The sequence below is a fragment of the Phoxinus phoxinus genome, assembly GCF_949152265.1.
Source record: "Phoxinus phoxinus genome assembly, chromosome: 23".
Taxonomy (NCBI): Eukaryota; Metazoa; Chordata; class Actinopteri; order Cypriniformes; family Leuciscidae; genus Phoxinus; species Phoxinus phoxinus.
Genome location: NC_136898.1, coordinates 3,875,671 through 3,887,814, shown reverse-complemented (window position 1 = coordinate 3,887,814; position 12,144 = coordinate 3,875,671). Strand labels below are relative to the sequence as shown.

At 36.6% G+C, this 12,144-nt stretch overlaps 1 protein-coding gene across 4 annotated transcripts in view; it reads left to right on the top strand.

Annotated features, from left to right (window-relative positions):
• Positions 1–12,144, top strand: part of cntnap3 (contactin associated protein family member 3) — a 122,227-nt gene that overhangs the window by 12,381 nt on the left and 97,702 nt on the right. For 2 of the 4 annotated variants that reach the window (XM_079598632.1, XM_079598631.1), the window contains exons 1-2: positions 10,472–10,526; positions 11,081–11,191. Coding sequence is in view for 2 of the 4 variants with exons in the window: in XM_079598628.1 (XP_079454754.1) it covers positions 11,081–11,191 (111 nt within the window). In the remaining 2 variants the exon portion in view is untranslated. Of the gene's footprint in view, positions 1–10,471; positions 10,527–11,080; positions 11,192–12,144 lie in introns of those variants that run through there. The other 2 variants (XM_079598628.1, XM_079598627.1) reach the window with 1 other exon arrangement.

Here is a 12,144-nt window from a genome sequence, read left to right as displayed (position 1 = left end):
GAATGAGCCGAAATCGTGCCGCGCTAAACACGTCTATCGTGCCGCAGGACCTCCAAGCGCATCTTTACATTGACTTAACATGGAAATCACTCGCTTAAGACGCTCAATTCGCATTCTGTGTGAACGTACAACCCGATCACACTAAATGCATCTCTATAGCACGCAGTGTGTTTATCGTGTAATTTATACGCGAAAATTAGTTTTTACGTGCATAGGAGACGCATGGGTTGGTTAGGGTAGGTTTAGTAGTGGTGTGGGGTGCGTGTGTATTATACGTTTGGGTAGAATTAGTGGTGTGGGGTGCATGTGTATTACACACAATGAAGTGCGTATCAAATGCATGCGAAAACTGCGTATCATATGCACGTAAAAACTCATTTTCGCGTATAAAATGCGTGCTATAGAGAGCATTTACGTGAGAACAGGCTGGAACGTAACAAGACATCATTCCACACTGTAATGGGTCTATTTTTATTTGTCTAAATGTCCTTAAATATCCTCCTGGGGTGTCTTACAGAAAAAGATAACAGCATGTGGGTTGGGAACGAGTAAATAGTGTCTGAGTTTTCATTTTGGAGTGAACTATTCCTTTAAATGTTTTCCATGTTTTATATCAGCCGCCTCAAACTCTCACTAATAGACTGTCACAGATGTGCCCTTGAAGGAGAACGGATAAAACACAGGAAAATAGACGGTGGGATCTGCAGGAGTAGCGGCCGCTGTGTCACATTCTACACGCGTATTTCATTTCACTCTTCAGTGCTTCCCCTGTGGCAGGTTAGGAGCGCAGAGTGCCCTGCTAGCAAACTGGGTCAAAGGCGAAGCGCGCACCCTTTTCACCCATGAAGAAAGAAGCTAATCAGATATTTCTCACCCTTGAGGCGTCAGAGCTCTTGAGGAGTTTCGTGTCAGGCGTCTGGATGTGTGAGCACAGGGAAAGCTGATTAGTTGTTGGTAATGGAAAGGAAAGGTTTTAGTGACACAGCTCGACCCTGCCTGGTATCATACGCGGACTGAACCGGCCCGCAAATAGGCACTTTGTAAATTGTTTAACGGCCTGTGGTTGAAAGGCTCCATGATATGAAGAGTTGTGTGGCTTTCGCTCTGTCTCTGTTAATATATACACACATTTTGGAAATGTTGTCTTCAGAATGGCACACTAGCATAGTGTATAAGTCCATAATGTGTACTGTGTCTAGTGTTCAGATTTTCTGTATACATAGAAAACCTTGATAGCCTACATTTACAACTACATTTGCCAAAATGCGAAGCATACAGCCAGTCCACACTGCGCGCAATACTGTATCCCACAATGCACTTTACTTGTCTCCCCCATTGACTTGACTGGGATCCATCCAACAACATCTTGATTCATTATTTAATCTTGTCTCACCAAAAGTCTTTTTTTGTACATTTGTGTGTTGGTTTGTTTCATATAATTAAATAATAATTTTTGTTTTGTTTTGTATTGTATTGTACTGTTTTTAGGTAAATTATTTATTATTAATTAATTTATTTAATATTTATATTATACTGTTTTTACATAAATATAAATAAATAATATTTCTTTGCATATAGGCACATATATTTATAAAAAATAAATTTATATACAAATAAAATAAGTAAATATTATTTCATATTATGTATATATATATATATATATAATTACATAATTGTACTTATTTTATTTGTATATATATATATATATATATATATATATTTTTTTTTTTTTTTTTTACATGTACGAGTAAATAATATTTATTTATTTAATGTATGTATTTTTATTATTTATATCAGTTGTGAAATATTCATTTGTATTTCCAGGATGATGCCTGGCACTGTTGACATCACTGTGTAATGTGTATGTTTCAGTTCTTTTAAATAAAAATAGAATGCATTATACAGTAAGTTAGGCTAGTATTCCATTTAGAACACAGCCATGGTCCCATATGCATGTGTGTTTTGTTTGTGTGGTTTTTTTTTTTTTACAGCCACTAAAGTTAGCTAGCTTTCATGGCGAGTCCCGCTCACACACACACACACACACACACACACACACACACACACACACACACACACACACACACACACACACACACACACACACACACACACACACACACACACTGAGACTCTTACTCAAGTCACTCGCTCAGATGAGTCATCTGTGTATCTCTGGCTTTCATGACAGCAGATCATTAGTAGTTAAAACAAGCAATTACAACATGCATGTCAAGAAAATGTATGTTTAATGTGATTTACTCTCTGAGGGTGTCCGTCCGTTAAGAAACTGAGCATTCATCATCTTACAAACCCCTGCAAGAATCAAACGGCTTGATTTGAGGAGTCGTGGCTCCAGAATGCAGATAAAACACCTCGAGATGAAACACTCGTCCCTGGAGAAGCGGAACGTGCACGTAGAAGTGGGAGATCGGCAGCTTTTAGAAACAATACATTTTAAAATAAGTTCTATTTAGAACCAGTCTGATGTCACTGGAGAATCTGTGATGTTCCACAAAGAACTTTTCATTCTTTAGGTGTTTGAAAAAGAAAAAAAATCTGGTGCTAAAGATCCCAGTTACCAAAACATTGATCTGAAGAAGTTGTAATAATCAAACATCAAGAATGTAATAATCTTTATCTGGGCCACTTTTTAATCCAGTGAATCACTTTCCATATAGAGACAAACTTTAAAGTCTTGACTAAGTGTTCACCCCTCTCGTGGGGCATGTTGTCACAATTTAAGAAGCAAGCTGTCACATTGGAAATAATCCTGTTTATTGACACTGAATTTATTTTATTAAAAAAATTATGAAATGCTAATTAAATTTACTTTTGACCTTGTTTATCACATAGATTTAAATCACATTATTTTGTAGCGTATTAATATGAAAATACAAATGGAAAGGAAATAGATGAATTTGTTGTCATTAAGTGCATTCAACATTAGAAGGGTTCATGTAATCATTTTACATCAGATTACTCATTTACATGTATTCAGTTACTACTGTACCAGCACTGATCGTAACACATCAAACTACTCGCTCTAATATAACACAGTTCAACCTTTCAGGACAGATTCTCCTTCATCATATAGAGTTACTGTTGATAGAGAAACTTTTGTGACAACTAGCCCCGGTGTCCCCAACACAGCACACAGATAAGTGTCCATCATGTTTTCTGAATCTGAAGTGCTGCACAGACCGACTGAAGGACTTTAACTCCAGTGATGCTCCGTGCGGTTTATAAATAGCACGACGCTAGTGAGCGGTAGATCCAGAGGAATATGACTTAATGCCACACGTTTGATCAAGAACGCTTTCAGAAGTCGTGCAGTCTCAGGCGTGCGTATCTAAGCCCAGAACACAAACTACCACCCACCGACCAGGCCTGACTCCAGAGCTTATGATAATCTCAACTAGTGCTGAATTATGAATGCTGCAGAGTTTCAGGCCATATCTTTTAAGTCAGAAGCGAATGCAATAGTGCCGGACGATAAAACCGGTTCAACTTCCGCTGAGATCTCTGCAAGATGAACGCACACCTCGATGTATTGAGTCACAAACCAATTCTCTTTGTTAACTTCTACTGGCAGCGTCAGTTAATATTTATCGGTTGCATGCAGGGAATTAAGCGAAAGAACAGTCTCGTGAATCTTTAGTTTCTCCCCGTTATGATGTCAAAGCTGTTTAGATGCAGGGAATGTGTCACCGGAGCGGGAAAACAATGCGCTCGTATGGATAGAATAATAAAAAGTTGAATGTGTCGTCTCATACGCATTTCGTTATGCGTGTTTTGTTCCAAGCAAGGCTGCGCTTGTCTCGCTATTTATATATTATGCATGCCTTTCTTGACGCGTGTGCCCACCTTGTTAGATAATGTAGCTTTGAGTTAATCTGATGTGTTTCTGATGTCTGTGCGCGCGTTGTGCTTAGAAGATAGTCTGTCATCATGACATTTTTCCTTAATTGTTTTGCATTGTTAAACAGAATAATTGTGTGCGTTGTGGGCCGGCTGTCAGGTGTGTTTCCCCGAGATAAAGGCTCGGATCAAAGCGAGATGTGCCGGGGCTGACGTGCTGACAGTCTGTGGCTCTGGGAGTTTGCTCAGTACTTTCTTTGTAAGTTTGAATAAATAATGGGGGCAGATTGGATGCAGCCACTCATCAGATAGCGCAGCATTAGTCACTGAGTCGCAGAGCTCTGGCAGCTCGCATCCAGACAGTGACTTACATTAATGCTCCTCTTAGGGCTTTAAACGAGATCTTCATAATGCACTGTATCTCAAGAAAACAGCACGTGCCTGGACATGGTATTGTGGTGGTGATACCATGGTATATGTGAAGTACCTTAGTTCATGATATAAATATATATACAGGTGAAACTGGAAAAAGTAATTCAACTTAAAAAGTGAAACTAATATATTATATAGACTCATTACATGCAAAGTGAGATATTTCAAGCCTTTATTTGTTATAATTTTGATGATTATGGCTTACAGCTTATGAAAACCTTTTCACAATATTCTCATTTTGAATTAGGGGTTTTCATAATCTGTAAGCCATAATCATCAAAATTATAACAAATAAAGGCTTGAAATATCTCACTTTGCATGTAATGAGTCTATATAATATATTAGTTTCACCTTTTAAGTTGAATTACTGAAATAAATGAACTTTTGCACCATATTCAAATTTTTCCAGTTTCTCCTGTATGGTAATCGCTCGGTACCGTCGTGTTCTGCAAATTGGGACTCACTTCACTGAATTTGTCTTTCATGAACTTGCAAAAACCTTTTGATACGAAGGATTCTCTTTAAATGCTTGAAATTAGTTGTTTAGACATATGAATTGTCAACATATGATTTCCTTTTTTGTTTCTAAATATTAATATTTATTTTATGTATTAGTGTTGTTGTTGTTACATAGTATTATTCAACTGTTGTTTTTGTTTTATTGTGTTTAATGATTTTTACATTTATTTTTCTGTTTAGTTTTAAATTTAGTTTTTGTTTTAAATAGTACTTATATGTATTATTATTAGTATTATTCATTTTATTTGTTGTTTTTATTTTTTTATTGGTTTACATTTATTTGTTGTTGTTTATTTTCATTATTCTATATTCATATTCTATTTTATGTATTATTTTATCATTTTTATATTATTATTGTAATTATTATTATATTTATCTATTTTTGATTTTATTATTTTATTTGCTTACATTTATTTGTCTGTTTTTATTTATATATTTTTTGTTTTTGTTTTAAATGTAAATTTTTTCAATATTTTGTATTATTATTATTATTATCATTTTTTATTTATTTAAAAACATTTTTATTTTATTTTTTATTTATTGTATTCATTATTATTTTATTTATTCATCTGTTGTTTTTATTTCAATGATTTGTTTACATGTATTTTTTTTTTCATTATTCAGTTTTTTTCACATCATTTTATCATTTTAATAAAAAAAATTAACATATCAATACACATTTTATGCACTGTTGTTATTATTATTATTAATAATAATCTTTTTTATGGATTTGATGTAGTGGAGGAAAAATGGCCAACAAGTGTCCTCCTTGTATACGGTGTACAAAGCATCATGTTGCACTTCACGCGCATGCCATGAATGTTGAGAATGTAAGACTCTGCTGTTATTTGCATTTAGAGTGCTGCTGATTGCATCAAGTGGCTTGTCAGAATCAATATGAAAAGATGGAGATGCCGTCATTGAGGGAAGTCTCTGAAGAGCTCATCACTCGTTCTGTTTTGCCAATTATTGGACACAGAAACCTCTCTGAACACGTGCTATTGGCCGAAGCCATCTCCAGCCTGTCCAATCAATGCACGACCATGAGCTGTATGCAGACAGTGCTAATCATTGTGTAGAACAATGAATGAATTAGCTCGCATGCAGGGAAAAAGAGGCCAGTGTGGAAACAGATGCGCTCACACACACAATCTGCTCGTTTTATAAATGCACATTCACAACTTGCTCAGCTTTTAATGACAACATAAACATGTCAGCATGAACCAGCTTGTAACCCATTTTAATTGCATAATCATATGCAGTTCTGAATAAAACCAGATATTCAAAGAGAAAAAAAACGTTTTATCGGTAAGAAATTGATCGGGAAGAATGTCTAACTTGCAGTTTTGATTTCATGTTAACTTCATAGTTCATGAAGTGATGGTTTCTGTGTTGTTTTCATCTCTTGAGTTCGACTCTTCGTTGACTGTGTGAAGGTTTAATGGCCCCTCGGCAGCTGTTGTGAGAGAAATGTTGGGTTGTCACTGCGTCCTCAGATAAGTCTGAATATGTGAAAGTGATATTAAACGTTATGAGGAGGTTTTATCACAGCGCGGGCCGCATGTATGATGAATTATCATCATTAGCGCTGCTCTCCTGGCGTCATTTAGACTTCGAGGTGTTTCTGGAACTGGGAAGCAAATTGTAAAACCAGAGCGGAGATTAGCGTGGCCTTTATATCTGTCAGGATGTTACGGGTTGCTATCGATCAAAAACGTCTCGCTGGCATCCTGCGTTCATTTCCTTCTCCATAATAAACCTCAAGAGGTTCTCGGGGAAAAAAAAGTCAATTCATTTGGAAAGACTCGTTTCAATTCAGTTTCATTGCTCGGCTGTTGCTCTTTCATAGCGCAGGTTTGTTTGTTTCATAGTTGGCATGTCAGATGTTTCTCCTAAAGTTCCTTACAGAGATAAAACTGAAATGAGGAAATGCAGTGAGAATGTAGAAAATGAACATGGAGAGCAGTTCTGATCATTGAGATTTCTGACTTTTGATTGCAGACATTTTGTGAAACTCTAGAAGAGACACTTGTGAGATTAAAGGGGTGTTTGATTATGATTTTACTTTTCTAACTTTAGTTAGTGTGTAATGTTGCTGTTTGAGCATGAACAACATCTGCAAAGTTACAACACTCAAAGTTCAAAGCAAAGGAAGATATTTGCTTTTAAAGAAGTTGCTTTTTAAGGACTACAACAAACGGCTTCCCTGGTTAGTGACATCACCAACCCTAGAATTTACATGAACCCCGCCCCCTGAACACGATTTATAGATTATCAAGACAGAATGATGATCAATGACTAGAAGATAACTACACATCAGCAACATAAATTCATCAACTAACCATTCAGAAATGTCCTGTTGCTTCTACATGTTGTCACTTCTTCTTGAGTCTCTCCATTATTGTCTTACTCCGGTTTGAACATAAAAGGCTGAAAGTTTTTTAAATTTCCAGTGCATGTGTGTGTGAGGTAAAAGGACACGAGCTCTTGTAGCTCCGCCCCCTGTGCCGGGAGCAGCAGCTCATTTGCATTTAAAGGGACATACACAAAAACGGTGGGTTTTTGCTCACCCTCAAAAAGTGACAATTTTAACATGCTATATAAAAATATCTGTGGGGTATTTTGAGCTAAAACTTCACACACACACTCTGGGGACATCAGAGACTTAGGCCTATTTTACATCTTGTGAAAAGGACATTTTACCACCCCTTTAATGGAGTCTTTTCCCTCAGAATAAACATTTGAGAAGCTGCAAAATCTTTTTCTCTGATTAGGGTGTGTTCACACTTGGCATGTTTGGTTGGATTACTGTAAAATTAACTCTGGTGCGATTGCTCTGTTATTCCAAAAAAAAGTGTGAACAATGCCATCTGAACCCTGGTGGTCACCAAACTAACGGACCGAAACCGCTAAAAAGATGGGTCTCTGTCCGCTTCCAAACAAACTCTGGTGAGGTTTGAATTAAATATAAGCGTAACACGGACCAAAGACGTGGACTTACCAAAAACAGGACATGATGTCACAAGATGCGACTCTAAAAAGGACAGAATGCTCAAGCATAGCTTATTTTTCTCATCATAGTCGTGATGTTGTCCATCACAGTTCAGTTCAGGCATCAGAACTGCTTCTCCTCTGCTGTGTGTGTGTGTGTGTGTGTGTGTGTGTGTGTGTGTGTGTGTGTGTGTGTGTGTGTGTGTGTGTGTGTGTGTGTGTGTGTGTGTGTGTGTGTGTGTGTGTGTGTGTGTGTGTGTGTGTGTGTGTGTGTGTGTGTGTGTGTGTGTGTGTGTGTGTGTGTGTGTGTGTGTGTGTGTGTGTGCGTGTGTGTGTGTGTTAGAATGCCAGTGTGAATGCTAAGCGGACCAGGACTGAATGTGTTGTTATTTTTGGTCCGGTCCACACGAACCAAGCGAACAGAACTAGTGTGAACACACCCTTAATCTAAATCCTGTGTAGAAGAAACCAGTTCTTCATTTACCTTTTAAAACAGTTTTTACAATTCATTCATTCCATTCATTCATACTTTTATTCCCCCTCTTTTTTATCTTCTTTTCTCCAGTTTTTGCATCAAACGTACTTGGATAACTTGTACAATGTAAAATACAAAACAATGTATTTTATATGACTAAAATGTAACCATTGTCGATTGCAGCTGGAATATGACAAGTGCTAAAATGTGCTAAAAAGTCAAATTGTACTGTACTTTATGTTGAGGTTTAAAAGAAAAAAAGATGTCAAAGAAAACATTCACCACCGATCAGAAGTTTACAGTGGTATTGAAAGAAGTCTCTTCTGCTCACCAGGGCTGCATTTACATGATCAAAAATACAATAACTGTGTTCTATGTGAATATATTGTAAAATGTAATTTATTCCTGTGATCAAAGCTGAATTTTCAGCATCATTACTCCAGTCTTCAGTGTCACATGACCCTTCAGAAATCAGTATAATATGATGATTTGCTGCTCAAGAAACATCTCTTACTTAAAAACATATGCGATATTGTTAAATCATTAGTGATCTTCTAATGTTATGTTAAGGCATTTCCATGGCGGTAAATACGGTTGCTCTGCAGTTGTAATCTGTAGGTGAGCTTCTTTCTGCAGGTTTGTAGTCAGCTAGTCTCCTCCACAATCAGTGACCGCACAATCTATTGATCCGCGGCTCAAACTGTCTCTGTTTTCCTCACTGAAAACACCCAAAAGAAAAGAATAACCATTTGTGTGCAAGAAGAACGTGTTTTAGGAAAAAATGACAAAATCACTACTGAGCCCAGAGCTTTCACTGTCGGAGAAACCGTACGGCCTTCATGCAAACAGTGTGACTGAGACTCAATGATTGCAGCAATCCAGATCGGGCATCAACTCAAGCCTATCGACTGTCCTGTGCTTTATAGAGCTTCAGAAGCGGATACACAAACCAGGAGGAGGACAATTATATCCCGACGTATATTATTCAGTACACACTCTGGAAATAACTATTACCATAAAAGTAATAGGGAGTGTTATTGAAATCCGGTGGGAATGCAAACAAGACTCCGGTTACGTGCGGTTTGTAATATAAAACTAGAGGAATAATGTACAAAATATTCACACACACACACACTAAATAAGTAAAGCAATATGGCTTAAACAGGCTCACATAAATAATGCGCTATAAAAAAGCTTAGTTTTATATAAATTAGGTTGCCTGACCGAGGGTTTCATGTGGAGAGAAAATGGGTCAGCATTTGTGGAAAGGACTTTTTTTCTGTAGGTAAGAGCATTTTAAACAGTCTTACATTTCTTATGAACTTGAATAATAACCGTAAAGCTGGATGGGCTTGCCCCAATTTCAGAGCACTAATGTGAGGAGGTAAATGTGCTGCTGGGAAATGTCAGCGCATGTGAGCGTCCTGATCTTTACAAACGGTCTCTCTCGCTGTCGTTAAAGTCAACATGTAATCAAAATTGACTCATTTACTTATTTAATGCATGCATGTTCCGGGTCATGTTTTGACTGATAGGTTATTGCATGTTATTTAAGACTTATTTATCTAAGACTTTTATCAAAATCTCTGAAACAACTTTCTTTTTCAGCTGCGTCATCAGTCCCATTTTACATGTCTGTCATATTGAGACTGCCATCCTACTGCCTTTGTTTTGATTTTCTTGTATAATATAATGTTTTACCCAGAAGTATGACACATTATAAGAAGTAAATGGGTTGCTTCATGTTTACTTTTAAACAAATGGTTTTAAGCATCAAGTATGACTAAATACAGATAAAGTATAACTTTAGTTACCTTTTAAAAGTATTTTAATTTGTTTACTTTTATTTCCCCATTTTTCTTTTCCCTCTTTTTTTGCATCACTTGAATAACTACATTTATTGTATAATGTATTTTTTTGTAAGTAAAATTGAAACTGTCAATGCAGCTGGAATATGAAAAACTAATGTTCTGAAAGTTCATTTCTACTGTACTGTATGCAGTGTTGAGGTTAAAAAGAAAATATAACAATGTTTACAAAGTGCTTTTACGTCAAAGAAGGCATTCAGGAACATATAGATTGTTGTACTAGCGTCACACTCTGTTTTCAGTCTGCATCTTTTCCACTGTTGATTAGTTGTCATTTAGTGCAGGTGTGTGTTGTTAATAATCCTCATTTGCTTGAGTCCTCTGTGTGTTCATTTGCTGTCGGGTCTGTGATAGCTATGTGATCAAGCCGTTCTCCTTGTGTGAGTTATCTTCCTGTGGAGTTATTAAAGATAATCTTTGCCTTCATCATCATGTTCTTCAACACAGCGTTGGGACAGAAAGATGTTTGAACGGTTTTAAAAGAAGTCTCTTCTGCTCACCAAGACATTTATTTGATCAAAAGTGCAGTAAAAATATTTACATTTTAAGTTTTGTATTGTAATTTATTTTCAAATGTAATTTATTCCTGTGATCAAAGCTGAATTTTCAGCATCATTTCTCCAGACTTCAGTGTCACATGATCCTTCAGAAATCACTCTAATATGATGATCAAGAAACATTTTATGTTTATTGTCAATGTTGAAAACAGCTGCTTCATATTTTTATAGAAACTGTGATGCATTTTTTCAGGATTCTTAGATGGATAGAAAGTTTTGTTCATTTATTTAATTGTTTTGTAACAATATAAATGTCTTTACTTTCACTTTTGATCAATTTAATGCATCCTTGCTGAATAAAAGCATTAATAAAAAAATCTTCCTGACCCCAAGCTTTTGAGCAGTAGTAAACTCTGTGTGTCGATGTGTGTCTGTAGAGAGCTGTGATTCTCCGCTGGTGTCCGGTCTGCCTCCGTCGGTCTTCACGAGTTCATCGGAGCTGTCGAGCAGTCACGGGCCGGGCTTCGCCAAACTCAACCGCAGAGATGGTAACTCAACACCTTTACTCATTATTCACAGCTAAAGACACTTCTGCTTCAGCATTGAGGGATGTTTTATGATTAAACTTGGTTTTGTGAAACTCGCCACCATAGTGCGAGGCAGTTGTTGATGGTTGCCAGGGTGTTGCTATGGGGCTGTTTTCGATTTTTTAACTTGCTGCTATGTGGTTGCTAAAGTATCCTCCTTTATCCTGATGAGCCTGCACTTCCGGTTTGGGGAACTTCCACTCAAAAAGACTCAAATGAATCATGATAAGTTTGAGCTACAGATATCTTAGGCCTATCCGTCCTGATCAGTTTGACTGAGTCAGCTGTCAGTTTTCCTTCATGTTTTATTTCAGACATCAGAAGAATAACAACGCTTGCTATTTTAAAGTGACGTGGCATCATAAGAATATCTGTGGCAAGAGTTTTTTCCTCAGTCGCTGCATTCTTTTCCTCCTGATTATTTATTTGTATTCCAGTGTATGACAGTATGAAAAAGACAAACATATTATATTATGCATTTGTGGTCTGCCCTCCCGATTTCATTTACAATATATCCCATGAATAATTCACTGGATTGCACTGAGAATCCTCACGTCTCTTTCCAGGTTTGTTTTCACACGGATGCTTTAAAATGTAATTGTCTCCCCTTTTCACTTCTAATCCCTATTAACAGTGTTCAGATTTACTAAATATAATATGTTATCTGTCAAAACAACGGAATGCACTTTGAAATATTAGCACTCAATGCTAAAGTTAATGAACATATGTTCCATAATATATAATACAAATATTACTCCAGTGATATTTAACTTGTCCGTAATATTTCTGCGGACAGAATCGAGCTTTTAGGGCCATTCATGGTTTATTGAAGTATTTTGGTGATGCTTTTACACGGTTTAGTTTTTATTTTAATGTTCGATGGTTGAAGGCTGAGTGGAATAATGTCACTTCAT